At 36.6% G+C, this 27930-nt stretch overlaps 1 protein-coding gene across 6 annotated transcripts in view; it reads right to left on the bottom strand.

Moving 5' to 3' along the window:
• The window catches only part of ST7 (suppression of tumorigenicity 7), a 250915-nt gene that overhangs the window by 182850 nt on the left and 40135 nt on the right, over window positions 1-27930 (bottom strand). Inside the window, exon 1 of one of the 6 annotated variants that reach the window (XM_045041275.1) lies at window positions 18760-20700. In XM_045041275.1, the coding sequence (XP_044897210.1) occupies window positions 18760-18772 (13 nt within the window). In that variant the 5' untranslated portion in view covers window positions 18773-20700. 6 annotated transcript variants of the gene reach the window in all.

The following is a 27930-nucleotide window of genomic DNA, read 5'->3' as shown; positions in this document are numbered from 1 at the left end:
TTTTATTTTATTTTATTTTATTTTTTTACTTTACGTCCAAGTTAGTTAGCATATAGTGCAATAATGATTTCAGGAGTAGATTCCAGTGATTCATCCCCTGGAATATATAACCCCCAGTGTTCATCCCAACAGGTGTCTTCCTTAATGCCCCTTACCCACTTAGCCCATCTCCCCATCCACAACCCCTCCAGGACCCTCAATTTGTTCTCTGTATTTAAGATTCTCTTATGTTTTGTCCCCCTCCCTGTTTTTATATTATTTTTGCTACCCTTCCCTTATGATCATCTGTTTTGTATCTTAAATTCCACATATGAGTGAAGTCATATATTTGTCTTTCTCTAATTTTACTTAGCACAATACCCTCTACTTCCATCCACGTTGTTGCCAATGGCAAGATTTCATTCTTTTTGATTGCTGAGTAATACTCCACTGTGTGTGTGTGTATACATATACGTATGTGTGTGTGTGTGTGTGTGTGTGTGTGTATACACACACACACACACACACACATACACACCACATCTTCTTTAACCATTCATCTGCCAATGGACATTTGGGCTTTTTCCATACTTTGGCTGTTGTTGATAGTGCTGCTATAAACATTGGGATGCATTTGCCCCTTCAAAACAGCACACCTATATCCCTTGGATAAATACCTAGTAGTGCAATTTCTGGGTCATAGGGTAGTTCTGTTTTTAATTTTTTGAGGAACCTTCACACTGCTTTCCAGAGTGGCTGTACAGTTTGCATTCCCACCAGCAGTGCAAAAGAGATCCTCTTTCTCTGCATCCTCGCCTACATTTTGCTCTACTGAGGAACTTATATTCAGTAGGTGAGATAAGTTACTCCAGATAAGCATTCTTTTATCAATGAAAAAAACCCATTCTTTTAATTTCATAACTCATTTTAACATTGCTGGGAGAAATAAAACTAAATAAAAGGACAGATATACCATGTTTATAAATTGAAAAACCCAATATTGTTAAAATGTCAATTCTTCACAAATTGCTTTATATATTAAACACACTTTCAATCAAAATCCCAGCAGGAATTTTTTTTTTTAGAAACTGACAAGCAAATTTTAAAGTTTCTATGGATATGAAAGGATCAAATATAACCAAAGCAATTTTGATAAAGAACAGACCTGGAGGGCTTACACTACCTGATTTCAAAAGCCATCATAAAGCTATTGCAATCAAGACAATGGCATTGTCCTAAGAATAAACACACAGATCTCTGGAATAAAATAGAGAGACAAGAAATATAGATAGGGTCAACTAATTTTTGATAAAGTTGCCAATTCAACAGGGAAAGGATTATCTTTTAAGAAATGGTGCTAGAACTGAATTTTGCTGAAAACAATGAATGTCCACCTTTACTTCACACTGTATATAAAACTTTACTCAAGATGGTTCATAACACACATAGAAGCAAAACATATAAAATATTTGGAAGAAAATAAAAGGAAAAAATCTTTACAACCTTAGGGTAGGCAAAAATTTCTTACATGTGACTCAAGAAATTGATAACCTGGACTTTTATCAAAATTAAGAACCTAATAGGGGCGCCTGGGTGGCGCAGTCGGTTGAGCGTCCGACTTCAGCCAGGTCATGATCTCGCGGTCCGTGAGTTCGAGCCCCGCGTCAGGCTCTGGGCTGATGGCTCGGAGCCTAGAGCCTGTTTCCGATTCTGTGTCTCCCTCTCTCTCTGCCCCTCCCCCGTTCATGCTCTGTCTCTCTCTGTCCCAAAAATAAATAAACGTTGAAAAAAAAAATTAAAAAAAAAATTAAGAACTAACATCATTAATAAAACTAAAAGCTACAAACTATAAGGAAATATTGTCAATATATATATTTAACAAAGGATTTGTATCAAAATATATAAAGAATGCTCAAAACTCAGTAAGGCAAACACGTGATTTTTAAAATGGGCAAAGTATTTGAACAGACACTTCATCAATAAAGATATACTAATGGCCAACAAGCACATGAAAAGATGTTCAACATCTTTAATAATGAGGGACATGCAAATTAAAATTGTATCACAAAATCGTATCACTACACATCTACCAAATTAGCTAAAATTTAAAACAGACTGACAATACCAAGTGTTGACAAGGATATAAAGCAACTAAACCCCCGTACATTACTGATGGGAATGTAAAAACTATAATCATTTTGAAAAACATTTTGGAAGTTTCTCAACACTTGCATTTCTAGGTCTTTACCCAAGAGAAATGAAAATATATGTCCACTGCTATAAAACTATAGCAGCTTTATTCAATAAGAAACCAAAACAGGTAACAACTCAGTATCAGTAGACATATGGCTGAGCCAATTATGTTATTTCTTTTTTTTTTTAATGTTTATTTGTTTTGAGAGAGAGAGAGAGAAAGAGAGCACAAGCAGGGGAGGGGCAGAGAGAGAGAGACTCCCAAGAAGCAGGCTCTGCACTGTTAGCACAGAGCCTGACGCAGGGCTCGCACTCAAGAACCATGAGATCATGACCTGAGCTGAAACCAAGAGTCGGACACTTAACCACCTGAGCCACCCAGGCACCTCCCCCCCACACAATTATGTTATTTCTACTACTCAGTAATAAAAAGAAACAAACTACCAACCCCCACAAACACAGCTGAAACATTATGCTGAACAAAAGCAGTTGTACACAAAGGTAGTATATACTGTATGTTCCCATTTATATGAAATTCTAGAGATTTTGTTTTTTTATTTTTTTTAATTTTTTTTAACGTTTATTTATTTTTGAGACAGAGAGAGACAGAGCATGAACGGGGGAGGGTCAGATAGAGAGGGAGACGCAGAATCTGAAATAGGCTCCAGGCTCCGAGCTGCCAGCATAGAGCCCGACGCGGGGCTGGAACTCACGGACCGCGAGATCATGACCTGAGCCGAAGTCAGGCGCTTAAAAACTGAGCCACCCAGGCGCCCAAAAATTCTAGAGATTTTGAAATTGACTGCAAAGTGGCAGAAAGGAACTTTTTAGGGTGAGGGAAATGTTCTCTATCTTGATTGCAGTGATAAGAGTGGTTACAGACATGTATATATTTGCCAAAATTCATCAAACTGGTAACGTTAAATGGATACATTTTATCATACGTAAATTGTTCCTCAATAAAATTATTTAAAGAAAAAACTATTTTCCTTTGTCATATTCATCATATCATGCAATGGCAATTCCAATGAGAAACAATTTTTTTCTTTGATTCATGGGTACTGGTATCAAAAATAATCTCATCTACACTGTTTTAACTGAATGAGAAACATAATTTTAGTATTTATTAACCTCTCTGCTCTCCCTCTCTCACTGCCTCACCCCTCATATCCAGTTGAACTTTAAATTTCTTGAAAGCTTTTTGCTCTCTTATTTCTTATCACATACTACTCCTCTGCATTCAATAAATATTTGTGAAACTGAATCACAGATGGTCTTTGTATCCTGTATTACTTTCATCACCTAGTGTTATTCTGGTAAGAGACTAAAATTAAAGCCTTCACATGTCATAGGATTTTGTCTATTTTATTTTTTCTCTCACTCATTTTTAACAATCTTTTTTCAATCAAAATAGTCTTCAAGAGCCCAATATGTAAAATAGACATTTATAAGCTCAAATTTATAACATTTAATAATAAAATCAACCATGAGAACATAAGTTCATCTATCAGTAGTACCCAACAGTCAAAAGTAGTTTTTTTAATATGTGAATATGTCTTTTTATTTTAGTTTTTCAGTTATTAAAAAGGAAACTCAGATCAAATATTAAGAGCAGGGGTCATTAAATTAACGCCCAAGGGCCAAAGCCTGCTCACAACCTGGTTTTGTACAGCCCTTGATCTAACAATGTTGTGGGTTGTTTTTTTGTTTTGTTTTGTTTTTTTACATGTTTAAATGGTTGGGGAGGAAAAGAGCATTTTTTGATATGTGAAAATTATATGAAGTTCAAATTTCTGTGTTCATAAGTAAAGTTTTACTGGAACACAGTCACACTCATCTGTCTATGGCTACTTATTTGCTGAAATGGCTGAGATGAGTAGTTGCAAAAAAGACTATATGGTCCACAAGTCTAAAATATTCATTATCTGGCCCATTACAGAAAAAAGGTAGCAGACTCCTGACAGAGAATTCCAGGAGGACCTGTGGAAAACCAACTTCATGGAGTAGAGTTTAGAAACTACGTGGAACAAATTATATTTTCCAAAGATGGCCACTGCAATATTTTTCCATCCTATTTGCTCTTCTACAATGTGACTTTCTACTCTCTCACCAAGAGAAGAAGTCAAATTCCTATCCTTTGAATACGGTCTTGTCCTGGTGACTTGCTTGGCCAAGATAATATGGTGGAAGGGACTCCTGAGACTTCCAAGACTAGGTCATAAGAAGCCTTGCAGCTTCCTCCTAGAATTCTTGGAATGCTCCATCATGGGATGCTTCCTCTGAAAACCATGCTGCGAGAAACCTGAACCTCATGGAGGATCCAAGTATAGGCATACGTGCCTACATCCCCAGCTGAGCCCCAAGTCAACAGCCAGCTTCAACTTATATCCATGTGGGAGAGCTATCCTGGACCTCCAGCTCAGGTAAGACTTTAGATGACTGCTGCCCCAACAGACATCTGACTGCAACTGCATTAGAGCCCCTATGAGAGAACCACCCCTGGGTACAGTCAACCCATATAACTGTGAAATACAATAATAAATGCTTCATATCAAGCCACTATGTTTTGGGGTACTTTGTTATAAAGCAACAGATAACTGAAACATCATTATACTAAAACAAATCTAGGAAAGTTTCAGATGAGAAATTCCAGACTTCTGATTCAAGCCCATGCATATCATCAAGTCAAACCCTACTAAAGCCTCTTGCTAACCCTAGGTGTTCTGGAAGTAGTTAGGGATAAAGGAAGTAAGTGGTAAATAATACTCTAATGGAGTCACTGTGATTTCTTAATCTATATATATATGCATTCCAATTAGGCTCAGTATTCCCCCAAAATTCCGCCAATAAGCCTGAATCTTAACAGTCTGAAACTCTCAAAAAGAAATGAAAAACAATTTTGCCAATTCCTAAAATTATATCAGGCTGGGTAGAGAGACAACTTTTACTTTTCATGCTATAAGTGAATTGGTAATTATAATATTCATTATTTTTTACCTGATAATCTAAAAAATGATAAGTGAACTTAGATGAAATGTACTCAATTATCAATATATACCTAAGTATCAGTATATGGCAGTTTACCTATAAAAAATATGGACTTAATAAAAATCCATATGCTATTCTAATTGTGTCACCTGCTCCTGCTCCAAAGGGTGACAAGAGTCATTCACTCATATGTTTCTGATATATGTCATTTAAATATAATATACTCCTTAGCCTAGAAAATTTAATTACACTCAATATTAACATCTTATAAAACCCACACAGCATATTTTGAATAATACTACCTTAAGCTTTTCAATAATATTACCTTAAGATTCAAATTTTAAAGAATAAGTACCTAGTATATGTTAGGTACCCTACCACACTCTGGGGATATATCTTTAATTGGTGTAAATTTCATTCAAAGAGATCAGTGGTGGCTCTGAATCATTAACCCTTTGACATTTCTGAGAACCATAATGCATTACAGAATGGTGTGTTTATTTTATATCTAAAGGGATATTACCAGAACTCTTAGGATTCCTACCTTTTTAATTCAGTAATTATTTCCAAGATTAAATATTTATTTATGTGACTATGATTCACACTAATATAGAAAACAGTTGAACAGATAAAGTGTCTTAAGAGGAAAACATTCCAAACTTTAGTGGCTTCAGCCAATCTTACAAGAGTACTTGACCAGTTAGTGATGCCTACCACAGGGGGTGCCCGGTAGTGAGAAATACCTGGGCATTTGCCAACTCTGACCAGTTTCACGCAGTCTCCTCTCATCAGATCTCCCGCTAAGTCCCTTCAGAGACTCCCATGATAGGGGCTCCTGGGTGGCTCAATCAGTTAAACATCTGACTCTTGGTTTTGGCTCAGGTCATGATCTCACAGTTCATGGGATGGAGCCACATGCTGTCAGGACAAAAGCCTGCTTGGGATTCTCTCTCTCTGTCTCTCTCTGCCCCTCCCCTGCTCATACTTGCTCCCTCTCTCTCAAAAAAAAAAAAAAAAAAAAGACACCCCTGATAGAACTTCCACCCACTCTTAGAAAGAAACTCTTCCCTTTCATTAGCCAGTCTTTCCCACTGCTGGAGTCTACTCTCCACAGATAAACTTTGACAAGCCCCAACCTGGTATAAATGTCCTGGCCCAAAAAAGGATATACCCCTAACATCAAGAATTCATTGGATAAGCCATATTTTGAGACAGAAGAGCTTAGATGACAGGTGACCAAACCTTGGTAGAACACAGGAGAGCCAAGATTTGAAATTAGACAATCGAGCACCATAGTATCTACACTTAATCACTGAATCTGGCACATGTTTGCTGCCATTTCCACAACATGAGCTAAACTGTATCTTCCGTCTTTTAGTTCACAATTATGAGAATTCATTATTAATAAAAGCAAAATCTCCATACAGGAAATATAATTTACTATTTTTTTAAAATTTTTTAAATGTTTTTATTTATTTTTGAAGGAGAGAGACAGAGCATGAGTGGGGGAGGAGCAGAGAGAGAGGGAGACACAGAATTCGAAGCATGCTCCAGGCTCTAAGCTGTCAGCACAGAGCCCGATGCGGGGCTCGAACCCACAAACTGTGAGATCATGACCTGAGCCGAAGCCGGACACTCAACCAACTGAGCCACCCAGGCGCCCCTACAATTTACTATTCTAGCATAGCAATTATGACATCACAGAACCTTTCATTCAAAATTTGTGCATTTCCTAATTGACACATCAATAAACATGTTAATAAAAGCTTTATATTTATTAGGGAAAAATGGTGGGATAGCAATACTCTGACAAAAACAATTTTGAAAATGACAATTCATATTCCTGTGCTCCATACAGTCTTATAATGAAAATTTAAAAGTATTTGAACATAATTTAATGGAATGACTATTATTAATGTTAAAAATACACACTAGCAGTGACTTTTCCAACTCAGAATCCATAACAACAATGAATCCCATTCACATCCTGTGTAACTCCATGGGGATTCTATGGGGAAAGTTTCCATATATGGTCATTTATCCCCATAGACTCCCCATGGTTTATACAGGATATGAATCTGGTCTATTGTGACAATGAAAACAACAGATCACTGAAAACTCATGTGTAATTTCTGCTGAACAAACTATAGACTAACAATTAGGGAAACCAATATTCGAGTGAAAATAAGTAATCTGAGAATTTAAAAATAACCACTGAGTATTTTTATTCCATTTCTGTATTAGCAGAATAAGCACATAAATAATCAGAAGAAAAAAATTCAATCCTAAGCTTAAAATATTTTCTTGATACTAAAAATTAAAATATCAACTATTAACAGGCAAGAAACCCAAAAGAAAAAATCACATCAGAACTTATATTGTCAGAAGGAAAGAAAAGATAATATAGTAAAACAAGTCAAATGTTACATGAGCTTTATTTAGTTTCCCAGGCTCCTGTGTGACCATGCCCTAACATAAACCTCAGTTATCTATAATTATTTTCCCATATTTGTGACATTAGCATCTGTGGCATTCTACTTATCTAAAGTTATGTAGAATAATATTTTTCTTTTACACTCACTGCTTGAGTGCTGACTTAGAGGTAAGTTTTTGTGTGTATACTTAAGTATTTGTACTTTTGCTTTATATAAGATGAAAGCATCTAAAATCCAATACAACTAAACACTAACAGCCAGATTAAAGCCGTAGGAAAGGGAAATGGCTGTATACCTAAATTATCTTGTTCCATATGACAGAAACTAAAAAGATAAAAACAAAATATAGTACTAGAATGTCAAACATGCTAACAGCAAAAACAGCAGTATCTGACACAATTATTTAATAAGAACTAGGACTTACATTGAAAAATGGTCCAGTTGTGAATAGCCATTTTAGAATGAACACGGTAACTATTAACGTCTCAACTGATTCACAAAAATTACACCAAAACAATAGACCCAAGTGCAATCTCATGTATGAGTAGCTGTCAAAAATGGCCTGAAATGCATGTTTAAAAAAAAAAAAGGAGTGTGACTCATTTGTTTCTCTATCAAAGAAATGACTGTTTAATTATATAGCTTCTTGGTGACCTAATATTGCTAGAGTATATTCATTTGACTATCTCCCACACAATGGCTCAAAATTTGAGATAATTACATTATTCTTAAAAACATGGTACCACACTCACTACTAAAATTGAGAAGCTGTCAGTCCCAACTTAATGCCTTTATCAGTAATGAAAACAAAAGGCAACAGCTGAACTTTGGGTGTCCTTCAAAGACAAATCACATGGGACATCACAAATCCTTTCCAGCATCTATCTACCTACCTAAGGTGATGTAGACATCCACAGAATGGCAGGGCCAGCCACACCAAAGCTAAAGAGAACTGACTTCCTGACATACACAGCCACCATTTCCCCATCACCACTAAGCTCACAAAATCCTACCACTTTATTGGGACGTTAGTGATTTCTTTTTCCCTTTACAGATGTCCTAGATGTTCTTTTCAATGTATTATGACTATAACAAAATTTGGGGAGGAGGGATTAAATAATACTATTTGCCCAGAGGCATGCTGTTTCTCAAAAGGAAAGATATTGCTCTCTTCACTGGACTAATGAGGCGGGTTCTTTGGAAGACATATTAATGTGTTAAACCAGGGTACAATTCCCACCAAAGTACCCCTTAAATGGTACCCTTGAGGACTGAAAAAGATACAAATATGGGAGGGGAGGCAGGAGGAGGACTGAGCTAGGTAAATGTTAATTGAATAAATGTTCACTGTACTGTAAGTATTTACACTTTGGAGAATAACTGGCTTTATCAAGAAGAAAGTAACCAAATGACAGCAGTATAAAACCAGTTTTCTTTATTCCATAAAGAGAAAAGATGAAAAATTTCTGCCCCTTTATAAAATTTTAAAAGTAAAATTGTCAAAATTTTGTGGAATTTAATTTATTGATCTTAAAATGTCATTAAATCAAATTTAGTACCAAAAATATGCATTTTTAAGGACTATTCTCCTCAACAAAACTTTACTGATAGTGCTTTTTTTCTTAAACTTAAATTATTCTGGCCACAGAAACTAAAATTGCATTTCCTCAAAGCAGATAGAGAAGACATACTATTCCCATTTTTAGACATGGGAAATTACAGTAAAGGAAAAGCTCAGTGAAATACTTCAAGATGGTAACAGAGCCACAGAAGCTACACTTCCTGCTTTGTAAGGATTAATGCACATATAACATAGAACACGTCCATTTTTTCCAGTGGGCCCAAAACAGACTGTGCCCAATCTACAAAACTATGGAGATTCAGATCCACTAAGTCAGAAAAACTGACACTGGCATTGTTAAAGGTATTCACTAGAATGCTAACAGAAGACATTCATTAAAACAATGGAAGACAGGGGCGCCTGGGTGGCTCAGTAGGTTAAGCTTCTGACTTCAGCTCAGGTCACGATCTCATACTCCGTGAGTTCGAGCCCCGCATCAGGCTCTGGGTTGATGGCTCAGAGCCTGGAGCCTGCTTCCGATTCTGTGTCTCCCTCTCTCTCTGACCCTCCCCCGTTCATGCTCTGTCTCAAAAATAAATAAACATTAAAAAAAATTTTTTTTAAACAATGGAAGACAAAGCATTTATTAATTCTGATGCCATGGTTATTTAAGTTTTCATATTTGAAGAACAAGAGTCTACTCTTCCAGGTAAATTTGTTTGTCATTTTTAAGGCTTTTGTATGAGTATGTTGGAGGGGAGGGGCCTTTTTGGTATTTATACATCAAACAATACTATTTTAGTGAGACAGAACATGTTATAACGTGATACCAGCTACTGCAAATTCCTGACTACAAAGGTCTGAAACATAAAATCAACTTACTCTAGTACTTGAAAATGAGGACATCGACATTTCCTTCTCTTATAGGCAAAGAGCAAGGGAAAGAGAAAATTTACAAGAGCCATTACACGTGACTCCACAAGCAACAGAAGTCAGAAGTAATTTCCTTTTGACTGGGAAAGGTCATCACAAGGGAACTTTCTGGAGTAATAGAAATATTCTGTATCATAATCTGGGGTGTGGTTCCATGGGTGTAAGCATAGGCAAAAATTTACAGAGCTTTGACTTACAAAGCTGACAGACACTTTGAGTTACACATTTTATCCTTTGTAAACCATCCTTCGATTTTAAAAGTAAGAGCATCCAATACAAGCAAAGTAGTACAATCAGAAATCAAAAATAAGAATAATGAAATCAGAATATGTTAGAAAATAATGATCTTTCCAGGATCTAGCACAGCATTGTACACAGGGTAGATAAACAAGTATTTATTACAAAAATTTAGTGAGAATGTCTTAGTTGGTCTTGAAGATCCCTTCTGAACTAATGAGAACTTCAAATGTGGCTTATTTTTCTGAATATCCTAAATATGGACAGTTTCAGCCTATAAGGCCTCCAAATGGCAAAAATTAAAGGCCTACAAAGCTAATCTCAAAACATTAGTTGTCATAACTCTGAGTATAGATTTAGGGCATCTCCTTAGCAAAAGAAGGCAGTCCATTCTCAACAATTAATGACCACTGACAGTATAAACCTATCTATGGTCTTGTAGTGATAAACAAGAAGCAAAACTTAATACTCAATTAGGTTTAAAAAAATGCAAACATCTGCATGATGGTGTTCTGTCTTCTGAATGGTATTCTGTCTGTTCAGTAATCCGGTAGCTCCAGAAACCAAAAGCAACCAGCAGTTTTCAAACATATCACATAGCACATGGGTGACATTATTAAAAGATCAAGTTTGATAACCAGGCAAGGCTGTGTCTGCTAAGTAAATCTGGCCAGACAATGTTAGAGTCCCTAGTCCAAGAGCCCAAAGACTCCCACATGAGCTTCAACTTCTATTTTCACCTAAAAAAAGTATTAAGACTAATTTCCCTTTAGTAAATCTCTCTGTCCATACCTAAGTTCCTACATAAACAAAATTCCCATGACTAAAATAAAACTGTAGAAGGTCTTTTCCACTTAATAATCTGTTCCTACTTGTTGGGTGACAATAATTCTAATTGTACCATTAAGTGAAAATTCAAAAAATATTTTTTAATTTTTAGAAAATAATATTGTCATATGCCGAATGGAACATTATGTCTCACTGTTATTCTTTCTTGACCTTGATTAGTCAGTGTGGTTAATTTCAGCAATGAGAAGCTTCCATGTGAAACAACAAAAATAATCCTTTAAAAAGCCAATCAAGAAACAAAAAAAACCTGAGGATTATAAGCTCTCCTGAAATACAACTATTCTAGAATAACCATCAGCTGCACACAAATAGATGCAGTGATCACCTAAGATCAGAAAGAAAATGTTGGATTATAAATTCTTAAGAAATGCATTTCCTAAATTGCTGCCCTAATCTTCTTCTCTCCACAAAGGTAATATCTTGCCAATTTTTAATGTTCTGGGCTAGCAGGTTGAGTCTCTTCAGAAATACTTAACTGTCACCTTTCCTTATGGATAATGACAAAATATTCTGCAGAGCCTGAATAACTGCATGGACAAGTTATATTATTCTATATCCAACATTAAATAATCCTCAAATTAGTTAGCCTAATACCAGTTATAGCTGTCTACAAGTGCTGTTCAGCCCAGCCCATTGTGCAGGGCCTGCTCTGCACCACAGCAATTTCATTGTATAAGTTTTAAGACAGATACAATGCTGCTAGACTGTGATGTTAGCCAGCATATCAACATTGAAACCATTGTGTAAAAAAAAAAAAAAAAAAAAATCTTTACTATAAAGCTTACTTCTTATTCTTTAAATCTGCATATAATATCTACTCCTATGCTTCTGTAAAAATATGGAGGAAGAGGATATAATGACACCTTTTTGTCCTTTTAAATAAAAACTGTAAACCCTTTTTCCCTTTCTAATAAACACTATCATTTTAGATCCTCCCAGTTTCTACTTTAGGGTTTAAGGACTATTATAGAACCCACAACAATAGATCGGTGACAGACTTGATCCCATCAATTAACACGTTCTGGGGAGACTGCCTGGATTCCTGTCTTCCTTCCTCCCTCTTGAAGGCCTGGTTTTGGCCACACTGACATCCCTGGCCTTAAGGATGAATAACCCAGTTAAGGAGGAGTCCCTTCCCTGAGACCAATTCCTTTGTAATTAGAGCCAAAATACAAAGTCTATTAATGACCTATGGCAATGTGATATGAAGTCCAAGCCAATGAAACCATGACAGCAAACAGATTTCTGAATAGCAAAGAAGTGGGATCCATTTACTTACATGAAGATTCAGTGCCAAACATGGCTGGCTCCAGAGGCTGCTTTAAAAAAATCAGAAGAAAGAAAAAAAAAGGGAAGGAAATAAAATCGAGGAGTGTGTACGCGGGAGAGTGAAAAGATGAGCCGCTACACAGCAGGGGTCATGAAGACACACAATGCAGTCCAAGCTGTGTCCAGCTGCCAGATTCTCCTCTTACAAGCTTCAGTGTTCTCCCGTGTGATTGAAAAGCAAGGTCTCCTACAGCACAAAAACCCGAAGAGCTGCTTGTGAAAATCCAATAGGGGAAGGCAAGCCAACGTGGCTCTTCTGGGATGCAGTGAGGCAGGACTAGGTAGCAGCAGGGGCACGACTGGAAGCAGCAGCAACAGCGGCTACTGCAATCCCCAGCCCTGCCGTAGCAGTAAGACAATAGCAGGGCTTATGCATACACCGATGACGTCAGAGACACTGCACAGACGGACTGCGCTGCTTGAGCCAGAGGCTCCAGGGGCTTCAGGGGAGCAGGCGATTCAAAGGGGAATTCCTTTGTCACAACATGGACAAGACCAAGAGCCACATATATATTCACCTTCCTGACAAGATCTTCAATCTGTAATACCAAGCACTAACAAGGACCTCAAAGAAATCTAAATATTGGCTTTACAGCAACTAACCACAAAGATATCATGAAGATCAAGATTCTTAGTTTCATGCAGCAATTAAACTTTCCAAGGGAATTAAGAATATCAGAAATGAGAAAAATAAACTGCCTTTAAAAATAACTACAGAACTCTTGTTTTTTCTCTACACTTATGGTAAACGGACAGATCAGAGGCTGTAAACTCAATCACAATTACGTGAAAATATGTATACTATTGCATACACATTCTGGGCATATTAATACACCCACAAGTATACCCATTTATTAACAGTAAAATAACAGTGCAAGTGCTTAAAACACTGTGGCACACAGTGAGCTCACAAACATCAGCAATTACATTATTAGTTATGTTGCAACTGTTATTCAGATGTGAAAACCACAGCTCTAGGAATATATTACCTACATATATTTCTCTTATCCCATTCCTTTGGCCTTATTTTTATTTTGCCTTCCTGTCCTTTTCTAGAGTAACTCAGTCATTTTAAGGCTGTGTGCACACAGGCTGTACACACCTGTGTGTCAGTGGGCACATATGACCAACAAACACATTTCTTTCTACTCTATTCTTACAAGGAAATAATTGAAGATATTATTATTTTGTCACTTGATAAATAAAACTCTTCCTGCATTACCTTTACTCTTAGAAATCTGTTTTTTAAACTAGAAGTCTATAGACTATCCAACAGAAGCAAAGCAAGAAATTTTGTTTTAATGTTTTAAAAACACTGAAATGCACAAAAAGTGTGTGTGTGTGTGTGTGTGTGTGTATTCCCATAATCCCACACTTTTAAAATCATATAAAATAGAAGATTCAAGAGCTCAAGATTCCTCTCTATCCATTCATCCAAAGTATGTATCCAGTATTTTCTTAAGATTTACAAAGACGTGTCTTCATATAATATAGTTTTTAAACATTAAATTCTGATAGGAATGTGAAACTGTAAGTTACCATCTAAAAACATCATTAGGGGCGCCTGGGTGGCGCAGTCGGTTAAGCGTCCGACTTCAGCCAGGTCACGATCTCGCGGTCCATGAGTTCGAGCCCCGCATCAGGCTCTGGGCTGATGGCTCAGAGCCTGGAACCTGTTTCAGATTCTGTGTCTCCCTCTCTCTCTGCCCCTCCCCCGTTCATGCTCTGTCTCTCTGTGTCCCAAAAATAAATAAAAACGTTGGAAAAAAAAATTTTTTAAACATCATTAATAGCTTTTCTGGTCAGTATATGTGGATCCATCTCATCCTTTTAATAGTTGCCTAATATTCCATTGTGTGGTTATAGAATAATTTATTTCAAGGTAACTTGACCTTTGCTTACTGAAATGCTAAACCAGTGCAATGATGTTACATAAGATAATGAACAAATATTTTGTTGTAGGAAAGAATAACAATAACTAATATTTACTGAATATTCACTATGTGCCAGGTACTATTCTGGGAAGTTTACATGAATTAACTTATTGAATCTTTGTAACAATCCTACAGTGTAGATACCATTAATTTCCACATTTGATAAATGGTGAAATAATTTTCCAAGGTCACACAGGTACTGAACGATAAGCTGGGATTCAAATCTAGGTAGGTTCCAAAACATTTGCTCTTAACTGCTCTTCCATAATGCTTCTTGAGAATTGACAAATACTTAAAATTATATTTTAAGTATTCAACTAAAACAAAAGGAAAATAGATATCAACTGAAAATGTGGACAAAAATATTCTTAAAAGAGAAAGGTCACCAGAGAAAGCTAAAAATGACAGAAAGAACTATGCCAAAAATTGCAGGAATTAAGAAAAATGCATCCTCCCAAATTATCAGTCATGTTAACAACCAGTGGAGAATATCAATAATGGCATGAAGATATAACTGTAGGGAAGTACAAAAGGCAATACCCTTCAAAAGGGTTGAAGCCAGAATATTATCTTACGTAAGATCTATTTTAAATTGCATACCAGATGTTGACCATGGATAGTCACACAAACAGTGGATGGATGTGGCCAGAAGAAAGGCAAGAGGAAAAGTAGAATGAGACGATGATCCTGGGTAAGAGATATTTTCCACCAGAGGCCACGGTCTATAGGCAATAACTGCTTTGCCAAGTCATTGATGTAGCTCCTCTCAGCTCATACGTGAGGGTGTACATATGCATATGTAAATGCACTTTTCTGAGTGCCTGTATTTATTTCTTGGCACTGACTTCTGAGAGTAAGTTAAAGGCTGCAATATTTTGCAAGAAGTCAACTTTTTAGATAACTATACCAGGGTCACTATGTTAAAACAATAGATATCTCACTTGCCAGCAAAACTGTACCCAAATGACAGCCTCTGACTCCTATTAAGGTTTCTATAACCTCTGGAGGCCTGAGGTATTTCTAAGTACTTTAGTATGTTGGAATCCATATCACTGAAGGCTCATCTTTGACAAAACAGATTCCAAAAATTTAGTTTACTATTTTTCTCTCCTCTAGGCACCTGGCATGAGCTCACAAAATGAAGACAAATTTTAATGTGTTGCCGAAAGAAAATATAATGAAATAAAACTGATCTGATGTCTTCCACACCCCTCAAAAAAAATCACATAATACATTCCAAGACCAAAATTAACTATGAACTATCAATTCTGTCTAATTATGTCTATTTGCCTGTAACCTTGCCCTTTTTATTAGCAAAGAGAATACTGTTAATTTTAGTATAAAATTAGCAATGAAAGGAAAGATCAATATTCAAAATGATTTAGTAGCCAAAATAATCATTGTTAGAACACTGCTGATAAACAAAGACAGTAGTGAAAATCTTAAACTAAGTCAATAGTCACTTTTAGAGGAAACCCCATTCATAAATCACTCAACAACTTACTGTTGGGAGCTTACTGTTCTGCACTCTAGGGGTACAGCCAAGCACAAACTCCCTCCTCTATGGAGCTTACAGTCTAGTGGGTGAGACAAACAAATATGTAATATGTCAGATGGCGGCATGTGTTACAAAAAAAGGTAAGAGGAACCCAAGGCTGAGGAATGACTGAATGTGAGGGTTATTAGTTCAGATAAAACTGTCAGGCAATGCCACCCTTAAAAGATGACATTTCAACAGAGACCTGAAAAAAGTGAAAAGAAACCACATGGATAACATGGAAACCCCATGGGAGAAAGAGCATTCCAAGAAAAAAAAAAAAAAAGATAAATCTATTCTTGAATCATCAAGAACCATTTTCTATTGGATGACAACCCCTTCAGTGCCATGATGATGTCATTAAGTGCAATATGGTTACGCTTCATGAACTGTGCTGACAGTAAAATAAATTCTCTTTTTCAAATCCAAAAGAATTCACTCTCCCATGAACTGAAAACATATGCGTTCTTCACTTCACAGTTTACTAAATATACCTATATTTGCAAATATGTAAATGTTTATAAAAATCACCATAGGTGACAACATCCAAAATAGCTTCCTACCTCATCAGACAACTAATTTAATTAGTTTATCTATTAATGTGGTAAGAACGTAAGCCACACATTCTCTCTAGAGTACATACATAAACTAACTCTGAAGGTGTCATATCTGGAATTTCTCTGGAGCCATCTCCTTTGCTCACACTAAAGTTTTCTTAGTATTCCTCTTTTCTTAATTTTTGTAAAATGTTTATTTATTTTGAGAGAGCATGCACGTGAGCGTGGGGGAGGGGCAGAGAGAGGGAGAGAGAGAAGCCCGAGCAGATTCTGTGCTGTCAGTGCAGAGCCCAATGCAGGACTCGATCTCAGGAATCATGAGATCATGATCTGAGCCAAAATCAGGAATCAGATACAACCAACTGCACCACTCAGGTGATCCTCTTAGTACTCCTCTTGATGTCTGAGTAGCATGTTAAAGTTGTGTGTCTTTTGGAATACCATCTATACGTTTATAAAGTATTATCTAAAAACAGAGAAATGTTTTAGTGGCAATATATGACCTGTAGAAAAATGAAAGAATCAATGGTTCTGTTCTTTGGGAAAAAGGTACAAACTTATCATTGAAAACATACCCATTGTAAAACTCCCTGATAAGATTTTAGAAATTTCACTTCTTTGCATATGGCTATAAAATGTGTTTCTTCCTACTTCCACATGGTACCACACATACAGTGAGCCTTCTGAAAGTTGTCTATTTTATTTCTTTTTTTTTTTTTAATTTTTTTTTCAACGTTTATTTATTTTGGGACAGAGAGAGACAGAGCATGAACGGGGGAGAGGCAGAGAGAGAGGGAGACACAGAATCGGAAACAGGCTCCAGGCTCTGAACCATCAGCCCAGAGCCTGACGCGGGGCTCGAACTCACCGACCGCGAGATCGTGACCTGGCTGAAGTCGGACGCTCAACCGACTGCGCCACCCAGGCGCCCCTGTCTATTTTATTTCTGAACCGTGGAACAAGAATTCTGGCACACTTACCTTATGAGAAAAAAAATTCAAAATACACACACACACACCACCACCACCACTGCACACACATACGCACACGCTATTATATTGGCTTTATAGAAACTCTAAAATAGAAAAATATGGATTTACAGAAAAAACAGACGGGGCAAATAGTTACTTTAAAATGTCTTATTTTCAAAAAAATATTTACCACAGAACTCCTTTACATAGTGAGCTCCTAAAAGTTACATTTTAAATTGTCAATTTCACAAAAAAATCACAATTTGATACCATATTGTCAAGGATCCACACATACATCAACAGAGATCATTTATAGAGAATGTAAGGAGAGCTTAATCTAAATGCACACTGATATTGTCATTCCACTGGGTATGGAAGGTGGGTCTCCACCCTGGTGGAAAATCTTCCAAAAGCCTTTGTTCTTTAGTTTAAAAGGAATCTGTCAGAAAACAGTGCCACCATTACCCAAAAGTTCAAAAATGGAAGGTAATATAATTTTGAATTAAGGTAATTAATTTTGAATTTGCTCACAAATTTTGGCAAAGGCTCACGGCCATTCCTCCATATCATCACCTCACCTCCTCATCTAAGGGATCACCCCCTCCAATCTAAGGGAATCCTCCACTTACTCATCAAGCAACCAGTACCCATGGTTAGTCTAACCTTAACTTTATTTCCAAACCTGTCCCAATTTACCAATCAGAAACTACACATTGGGAATAAGGTTATGCAGCTTAAAAAGGAAGAGGCTAGTTATCCATCCAAAAATTCTAGACACATTAATACTCAGGAAATTTGGGATAAAAACTGAAATTCTGTAACTCACTTCATTACGTCAACTCTCTGTGAAAGACACACTGCACGAAAGAACTACCACAAAACCAAAAATGTTTTACAGAAACCAGAAGCTCTCTGTAGACCATGTGTATATTTAATTCTCTGTGTGGCATAATCTGAACCCAGATGTTTGGACTCTAAACTTTCTGGCCCAGAGGGGAGACATGAGAATTAATTATGGTTTGCATTTTAATTTAAGTCTGTTTGAGCATGACCCAAACTGAAATAGAAAAAACAACAAACGTATGCCTGACAAATTCCTTTAAGTGTATATGCTAAATTAATCAGAATTTGTATACAACAAATTCATACATGATATCTTTAAAAAAACAAGCACAATCAACATAATTTCTATATATGAATTCAAAATACTTTAAGTAATTCTATATGACTAGAAAATATTTTAAATTTAATTTTACCTGTATAATCCATAATGAAGCAATCGACAGGGAACTGGGTTATTTTCCAAAGTACAGCTCTATCAGACACAAAATGAAAGGGCTCCCTGGGCCGGCAAACTATTCTGGGGAAAGCCTCCTGCCATGTGACATTAAGCACACACACACTTCTGCTTATCTCGAACTCAAGCCACAACTGATGTGACTCTGCTCCCCTTTGCCTGTTCTTTTAAAGTCATCTTAGAAAAGTCTCTGTTAGAAAAGAACCGTTATTTCTTCCCATTTCATTCCTGTATTGTTAGTTAAAACTAGGGCGAAAAATTCTTTCTCTAAGTGAAAAGAAGAACACGTAGGTGTCTATACTTCATCCTAGTACTCAATGTTACAAACCCATTTAACCTGAAAGGAGTAATCATCCAAATTTTTATAGTTTTGTCATGATGTCCATTCATTTGATAGTATGCACACTTGATCCATTTGAAACACATTTGATTAATTTGTAACCAAACCTAATAAAGGTGATGAAAGAACAATCCTCTAAAGCAGATCTAAAACCCTGAAGTCATTTGTCTGAGTCCTGAAACAGACATCAGATGGAAAGGACATATGGTCATTCCTGAGACAGACTCTATCTGATACAATCTTTAATGTCACATTGCAAAGACCCTGAGCCACCTTCTCCTTTATTGCCAATTGTTTTGATCTTGAGCGTGTCCTGGCTGAAACTTTAACAGTGGCTACTTCATCTTGATATAATTCTTAACATTGCTCAGAAACAAGATATAAATAAATACACTGAAAAAAATTATCAGCTTCTTTTTGTTTGTTTGTTTTTTGAGCAACTTGAGTGGCTGGACAATTTTCCAATTTAGAGATATATTAAATACTCCCCTAAATTGCAGCTGTTTTGCGAAAGATAAGGTATTGGTTGTTTAGACAGGTTTTGTTTTGCTTTTATTTTGCTACCTTGAATAAGTTTCTCAGTAAGACAATTACAAAGTTTACAGCACCATAAAATATGATTGCTAATTTCAGCTCAACATCAAAAGTATGTATCCTACAGAAATCTAAAAATTCTGGGCTCAAGACCATCATTTAACAGATCTCCCCAATAATTTTATAAAATCAATGAGAAAGCCTCATTTCACTCAGCCATCCAGTCAATGCCTCATTACCATAAGCAGATCCCATTACACCACCATTCTGCTGACAGTCAAAAGCTGTTAATTCTCATCAACCTCACCTGCCACTGCTACTAAGCAGCCCTGTCTCACTTCTCAGGCCTTAATTCTCTTTATCTTAATCTAGAGTAGAGATTAGAAAGCTTTCCATGAGCTACAAAAATTTGATACAGTTTCTTCCTGGTAATTAAGATGTGCAAATGGTTAAAACAGTAATGCCATAATTGTTTTAAATGCTAACCTGAAATGCCTAATAATAACTGTCTTAATGTCCACAAAACTTACAAGTGTGTGGAAACACTGATAGCCATTATCAGATGTCACCTGAAATGACATTTTATGTCTTTCACAATTTAGTACTGTTAGCTTTGCTTTTTAAACTTCTTAATTATTTGAGTGGCATTGTTTTAAGAGCAATTGTTTTATCTTATCCTTCTTAGTATTTTATAATTCTTGTTTAAATCACAGATGTTTTAAGGAAATGCCTTTTATTGACAAAATGAGAACATAATGAAAAATCCAAATGAGAAGAGACAAGAGAGATGGATAGATGGGTAAATAGCTATAAAACCTGTACTATACAGGCTACACTCAAAAAGACAAGAAATAACAAGTGTTGAGGATGTGGAGAAAAAGGAACCCTCATGCACTGTTGGTGGGAATGTAAATTGGTGCAGCCACTGTGGAAAACAGTATGGAAGTTCCTCAAAAATTAAAAATAGAAATACCAAATGATCCAATAATTACAATTACTGAATACTTTCCCAAAGAAAATAAAAATACTAATTGAAAAAGATATATGCACCGCTCTGTTTATTCCAGCATTATTTACAACAGTCAAGATACGGAAGCAACCTAAGTATACTTTCATAGATGAATGGATAAAGAAGATGTGGTATTGCATGTATGTGTATAAGACATATACACACATGTACATACATAATGGAATATTACACAGCCTTAAAAAGGATAAGATTGTGCCACTTTCAACAACATGGATGGACCTAGAGGATATTATGCCAAGTAAAATAGTCAAGACAAATACCATATGATTTCACTTGTATGTGGAATATAAAAAAACAGAACAAATGAATAAACAAAAACAAAATGCAGAATCAGACCTGTAAATATGGAGAACAAACTGAGGATTTGCAAGGTGGGGTAATGTGGGGGGAGATAGGCAAAATGGGGGAAAGGGAGTGGGAGATACTGAACACCTGAAACTAATTGTACCATTGTTGTGTCAACTATACTCAAATAAAAAAAATTTTTTTTAATTTTTAAAAAGCCTACAATCTACAGTTAAGTGATTTACCACAGCTCAGAAAGCCAGCAGGGTAGTTAAGAGTCAGGCTTTGAATCAGACAGAGAAGGTACAAGTCACACATTAGCCACTTATTAGCTGGATAATCTTAAGTTTTTAAATCTCTCTGAGCCTCTGGTGGCTCATAAATTGACAAAGGACCTACCATCAATGCCTGGGACATGATAATAGCTAACAGGTAAATGAAGAGCTAATGTGTAAGTAGTGCTTAATGTGTACCAGGCATTGTCTTACATCATGTATTAACTTATTTAAACCTCACAACAGCCTTGTAAGATATTTTCCTCATTTATAGATGAGGAAATTGAGGCATGGAGGGTAAATCAGTCACTTAACTAAACATAGCAGAGCCAGGATTCAACCGAAGCCCATCTCAGAGTCCTATATAACACTGCCTTTATAGAGTAGGTGATCAACAAATGGAAGCAAAACAACAACAACAAAAAACATTTCCAAAAACTTAGTTCATTCTTTCCAATAAAACCTGCAATTTCCCAAATATTTCAGTTCAGAGTTTATAAAACTTCTCTTGTATAGTCTATGTTCAATTCCAACATATGGAAAGATTAAACAAAGAAACAGAATGAAAGAGATAATGTCCTAAGTCATTTTGATAGTTAAAATGAGAGTTGCATTCATCAGTTAGGCAAAAATAAGCAGTCAAGAGCAGAAAGCTATAACCATAAAAGGACCGGAACTATTCCCCACACTCCCAGCAGCCACCAAGTCCATTCCTCTCTACTTTTCAGTTCTCCAAATGTCACAGTATATACTACTTTCCTGACCTCTAAAGGGTTTAGGCAAGTTCCTCTAACTACACAGGTCACTCAGGAGGAGGGCCTTCAACTACTTCTCCCTTACCTTCCTCCCCAAGAAACTTCTCTATGCCCATTTCACTCTCAGCAAAGGAGACTCTCTGGTATGTCCAGAGGCAGCCTCCCACACATACATCATCCCCGGCAACAACTACATCACAGTCCTCTCCAACAAGTAGCAACAAGTCGTCAGAGGCACAGAGACCACTCTCCTAACACCAACTTACTGACTTAGCAGCACCCCGCATTACACCCTGGAACCCCGTTTCAGATTCCTGCTACAATTCAGCCTTTCATGCTCCAGGCTGGAAGAAGCATAGTTACTGAATCAAGAGACCTGAGGCCTAGCCTCAACATTGCCACTCATTTCCTCTCTAAGTCCTGGAACCTCTGTAGGTGTCCATTCCCTCGCTGGCAAAATGAGGAGGCTGAACTAGATGATCCTTAAAATCTAGTCCAACTCCAACAATCTAGGATTCTAGTGTAAACCAATTACACCTGGAAAAGAAAACTCAAGTAACTCCTGCAGGTAACTGTTCCTCCTCTAGTCCACATCATCCCCTCTTCCATCCTGCTGGAGCCTTGAGAATAGCCCCACCTCAAGGGTGGGGAGCCAGGGAGCCAGGTGTTATCATCCAAATCCAGTGCATTTACACACTGGATGGCTCTGAGGGAGCCTCCAACAGTTTCCAGGTACACTGTTTCTCTCAGCCTGGGGTTAGTAGATGAATACAAACACACACAAAACACACAAGAAATAAATGTTGGGAAGTCTACCAAGTTCATGGTAAAGGTCACCCCTCTTAAGACAACAAGGCCTGGATGTCAGCAAGAAAGCTTCTGAAAGAGACCCCTACTTCCAGGACATGCCTGAGATGGCCTGGACAGGGAGTGCCAAGTTTGTAGGTGACAGCGCAGGGGCTGAGACAAAGCTGTCCTCTCTCTCCAGAGTAGTTCCTAAAATGTGAGTCCACAGCCCTTTTCTCTCCCCAGAGAAGGAGAAAGAGCATGACTCCCACTTCACTCTTCCCTCAAATCTGAAAACCATGACCTTATCATAATATTTACATCATATTTCCAACCCATTCAATAACTCACTTTATTGCACATTTTAAAACCCCAGAGGTGGATTATAAATGCTCACCCTGCTTTTCCACATTACAGAAATAATAGCATGGGGTTTTCCCTCTGGTCTCTATTCTCACCCTCCTCACCAACAACTCAGAGTTGAGTCAAAATGCCTTAATGTTATGCCTCATCCCAACTTCCCCTTAACTGGAACAAACTTTACCTAAGATGTTGCTGCTCTTCCGAGCTTCTTACCACCCACGCCAGCCTGCATCTGCTTCGGCAACTCCTTTTCATATTCTGTCATTCTTCATTGGCTTTGCTTATTGAGCCCCAAGACTACCTCATGGCTTACCCCACAACATAAGAACACTCCACTACAAAAAGCGTTCTCTGAAGAAGATTCCAACAGGTGAAACCAACTCCTCCCATGAGTGTGCTGCCTCCATATCTCAAAATTTTTAAGTAAGCCAAGACAGATGACCATCAAGCACCAACCAGGTAACAAAACAAGTACCCAACCCAGACATATCCCTCTATAGAAAGCTTCTTTAGGCAAAACACAGACTTTACTGTGTGATTTTGGTCTGTTCATCTGGCTGGCAAAAGGAATCGCTGCAAAATAAGCAAAGATAGTTATGAAAAATAGTCATGAATGGACTACTGTGGGTTGTCCCAGGGGCAAAACAAAACAAAACAAAACAAACAAACAAACAAAAACAATGGAGAAGTTCTTCAAGAAATATGATAGTATTCAGCACAAGTTTTTTGTAAGCAACGAAAGTCACGAATTATCCATGGTACTCCAAAACATAAATCATTCTGGTTGTTTTATAAGGGTCAGCACATTCTTTCTATAAAGGACCAAATAGTAAATATTGTAGATTTTGTGGGACCTTCTAGTCTCTGTCACAACTCCTCACTTTGCCATTTTATTGCAAAAGTAACTATACACAACACATATACAAATGAGAACAGCTGTGTTCCAATAAAACTTAATTTATAGACTGTGAAACTGAATTTCTTAAATTTTCATGTATCATAAAGTATTTTTCTTCTTCTGAATTGATTTCAATCATTGAAAAATATTTTTTCTAGAAACACTGTTAACTTGCAAGCCAAACAAATACAGGTGGCCCTCGGATTATAGTTTGCCAACCTCTGTTCTGTAATCTTTACTATAGTTGATTTGACCTTTGTCTGAAAGAGCTCTGATCTTCGATTAGGTCTCTGCCATTAACAAGACTCGTAAAGGTAATGGGATTCCATCAATAACTGCTTGCTGGATCAGGGCTGGGAACTCAAGAAAACTTTCACCCCAGTCCCCTTCGCTTATAATGATACCATGAGTATTGATAGCCCACACTGCCTTGTTTATTCCCTATGCCTTAGAACTAGTGGTAATTGCTGAATCAATTGTGAGAAATCAACTTTCAAGGGCAACAAAAACATTTACAACCCACATTAATCTCTAACCCTCAAAAATTCTATAAAAAAATGGAAACCATTAGTAAAGATTTCCAAATCTCCTCAGTTATACTATAAGCCAGGAAACTTATATGAAGTACACTCATAGTATAAAAAGTAATAGCTAGTTTGGTATGAGAAAATCTGGCACTGCTCACCAACAGAAGCGGAAAGAGAATTCTTGAGAAACAAGAAACTTAGGTTTCAAATCCTAACTGAACAGTTTAATGCTTCGGTTGGCCTTCTCATGGCAGTATCTCATTTATGAAATTAAGAATTAAGTTTAGATTATTTCTGTGGTCTTTTCCAGTTCTAAAATGCTTGTAATGAGATACACTAATCATGATATCTGACTTAGCCCACTGAGAATTTCAGCATTTTTCACTTTTCATTATCCTTCAGATAACAGGCAGATAATTTCCTCTCTGCTGTTTTATCTCTGGCTTTTTGAGAGGCCGTTGAAAATATATTTCTGATCAGGACTTGCAGCCATCTCAGAAACAATCCAGTCTTAGCATAGATATGAGTGAATCAAGAGAAAATACAACACTTGGAAGAAATTTTTAGAGACAGACATTTGTGCCTTCTGCAATCATAAAATCCAAGTTGTATGCCTCCCACAACAAAAGCATACAATCAAGTCCTTCAGCACCACAGAAATTTGTCTTCAAAACTGCTTCATTTTCTCATAATAATCACATCCTTGATATAGAGGTACCATGCTGCAGTCTGACTCCAGAATCAAGCAGATCTGGATTAGTCTCTACTAATCTCTACACTACTTACTACCTTGTAAACTGAAAGTTATTCACCTCCAAGCCTCACTTTCGCCATCTGTAGAACACGGATGCTATTCTTGGTAGCCATGGAAATGACATATACATAATGGTGTGTAAATACCGATGTTTTCAGAAAGGCATTTTCAACATTGTCAGGTGTGAAAAAATAACATACAAAGCAGTAGGAATAATACAGCATTTTGAAGTTTTTTGGAAAAGCATATAGCGGAAAAATGGAAGGAAATTCTGACACTTGCTACAACGGCTGAACCTTGAAGACATTATGCTAGTGAAATAAACCAGTCACAGAAAGACAAATAGCATATGATTCCACTTTTAAGTGGTACTAGAGTACTCAAATTCACAGAGACAGAAAGTGGAAGGATAGTTGCAAGAGGCTGCAGGAAGCAGAAAAGGAGAATTGTTTAATGGGTATAGCACTCCAGCAAGATAAAAAGTTCTAAAGGTTGGCAGCATAACTACTGAGCTAGTTAAGTGGTAAATTTTATGTTATGTATATTTTGTCACAATTTAAATTTTTTTGAATAGGGACACCTGGGTGGCTCAGTCAGTTTTGCATCTGACTCTCGATTTCATCTCACGTCATGATCCCAGAGTACTGGGATAGAGTCCTGCATCAGGCTCCATGCTTAGCCTTAAGATTCTCTCTTTCTCTCTCTCTCTCTCTCTCTCTCTCTCTCTCTCTCTCTCTCTCTGCCCCTCTCTCCATACTTGCGCATGCTCTCTCTCTCAAGCAAATAAATAAATACACATACATACATAAACAATACACCTTTTTGAATAAACTTTTCAAATAAAATTTAAAATACTTAAAAAAAACCCATACAGTGGATATATCTAGCAATAGAATTACTGGTGGTTTTCACTTTGTCACAGTTGCAAAAGTAGAATGAGCTCTCTATGAAAAATATTCACTCCATAAAAAGAAAAGGCATTTCATTTTATACGTGAAGTAAGTCTAAAAGCCTGAAAGCTATGAAATCTACCAGCTAAGAATCAGTCTTAAGATAAAATACTGTAACCAAGAACTACACATATAATTCGGGCCAGAATGACTGGCCAAGAGAAGGATAAAGGATTGGTAACAATGCAGTGTATTTCTGTTCGGAAATTTGTAGAGAAATATTAACTTTAAATGGCATTTATGCAAAGATTATTTAAATTTTAATTCTGAATTAAAAGGCTTTCTAAAAAATAAAAATTTCAGTAATTCTAGTGCCTAGCAATGTTTGTTGAGTGAATAAATGGACATGCTTAAGCAAAATCCTGGAATCTCAGAAAATGTACAAACTATTCAGAATACATGACCGTATTACACTGCTACCAACTGGCAGCAGCAACCCTAAAGCACAAGGACAATAACTTGCAAAGGAGAGAGTTCATTGCTGAAACTTTAAAAAATTTAAGAGAATGACAAACTTGTAACAACTTTTCTCCTTTGAAAGCTTTATTATTTCCAACAAAATATGGGCAATGCCCTTTAAAAAAGCACATTGACTCTACCATAAATCAACTCTGAAAATGGTAGAAGATGGGAAAATTGCTGGAATTAAAGCAAGATCCACTTTTTAATCCTGCTTTAGGCAACACTGTACCTCAGTTTTCTCAGACATGAAATATGTGAATCTGTCAGCAACGTATTACCCTTATTTCATGTCTGAGAACACCTTGTAAATGGTGAAATATCAGGAATTAGTATTATTTATTAAATTACTCTTACTGACTTTTTCACCTAAACAACAAAATATCTCTAAAACATTTCTATTTATGATCTATATATACGTAAGTTTAACAAACAAAATGCATCAACTTTTGAATACATTAAATGCCAAGTTAAAGATAAAAGTATAACAAATATCTGTCCTTTGAGTCATTTATATGGAACACTATCTTCTCAATCCAACTCAGACTTTTTCCCAGGACTTTTTTTTTTTAGCAGAAACATGCCCTACATACTTTTTATGAGCATAATTTATTTTTAAATTAATGTCTGGGAATTCAGCATACCGTATCTTGAAACAGTGATCCATGTTAGCCATTGTTTCCACAGTCCACCAGCACTTGGGCAGGAAGTGTGATATGCAAAGAAGGAACTAAATCTCATGGGGTCTTATCAGTAATCCTTTAGCATTTCATAAAAATCTGATACACATATCTAATCATGAAAACTGGAAATGGTTTATATTAATGATAATGACCAATGTAAAGACAGAGGAAAAACAGGGACCATTTATGACTCTTTATCATAGGAGATAACTAAAGGTGAAGTGAGTTGAAACTGGGGCCAGACTTAGGATCAACAGCTTTTAGATTTCCCTGTTCTTTACAAATGTTAAAGTAGTATTAGATTTTATATTTACATAACATGAATTACTATTATTGAGATTCAGTTCTCGCAATAAAACATGAGTAAATAATGATCAAACAAAATTGAGAAAAATTTTTAAGTTATTTTGTCAATACTATAATGTATTAACAAATACATTCTACTTCAGTGAAATTAGATTCAAGGACTTATGTCTTAGTGTTTCATTGAG

Source organism: Felis catus, chromosome A2 (assembly GCF_018350175.1).
Source record: "Felis catus isolate Fca126 chromosome A2, F.catus_Fca126_mat1.0, whole genome shotgun sequence".
NCBI classification, from domain to species: Eukaryota; Metazoa; Chordata; class Mammalia; order Carnivora; family Felidae; genus Felis; species Felis catus.
The sequence above is the reverse complement of the archived record's forward strand: the minus strand, read 5'-3'. Positions and strand labels throughout refer to the sequence as shown.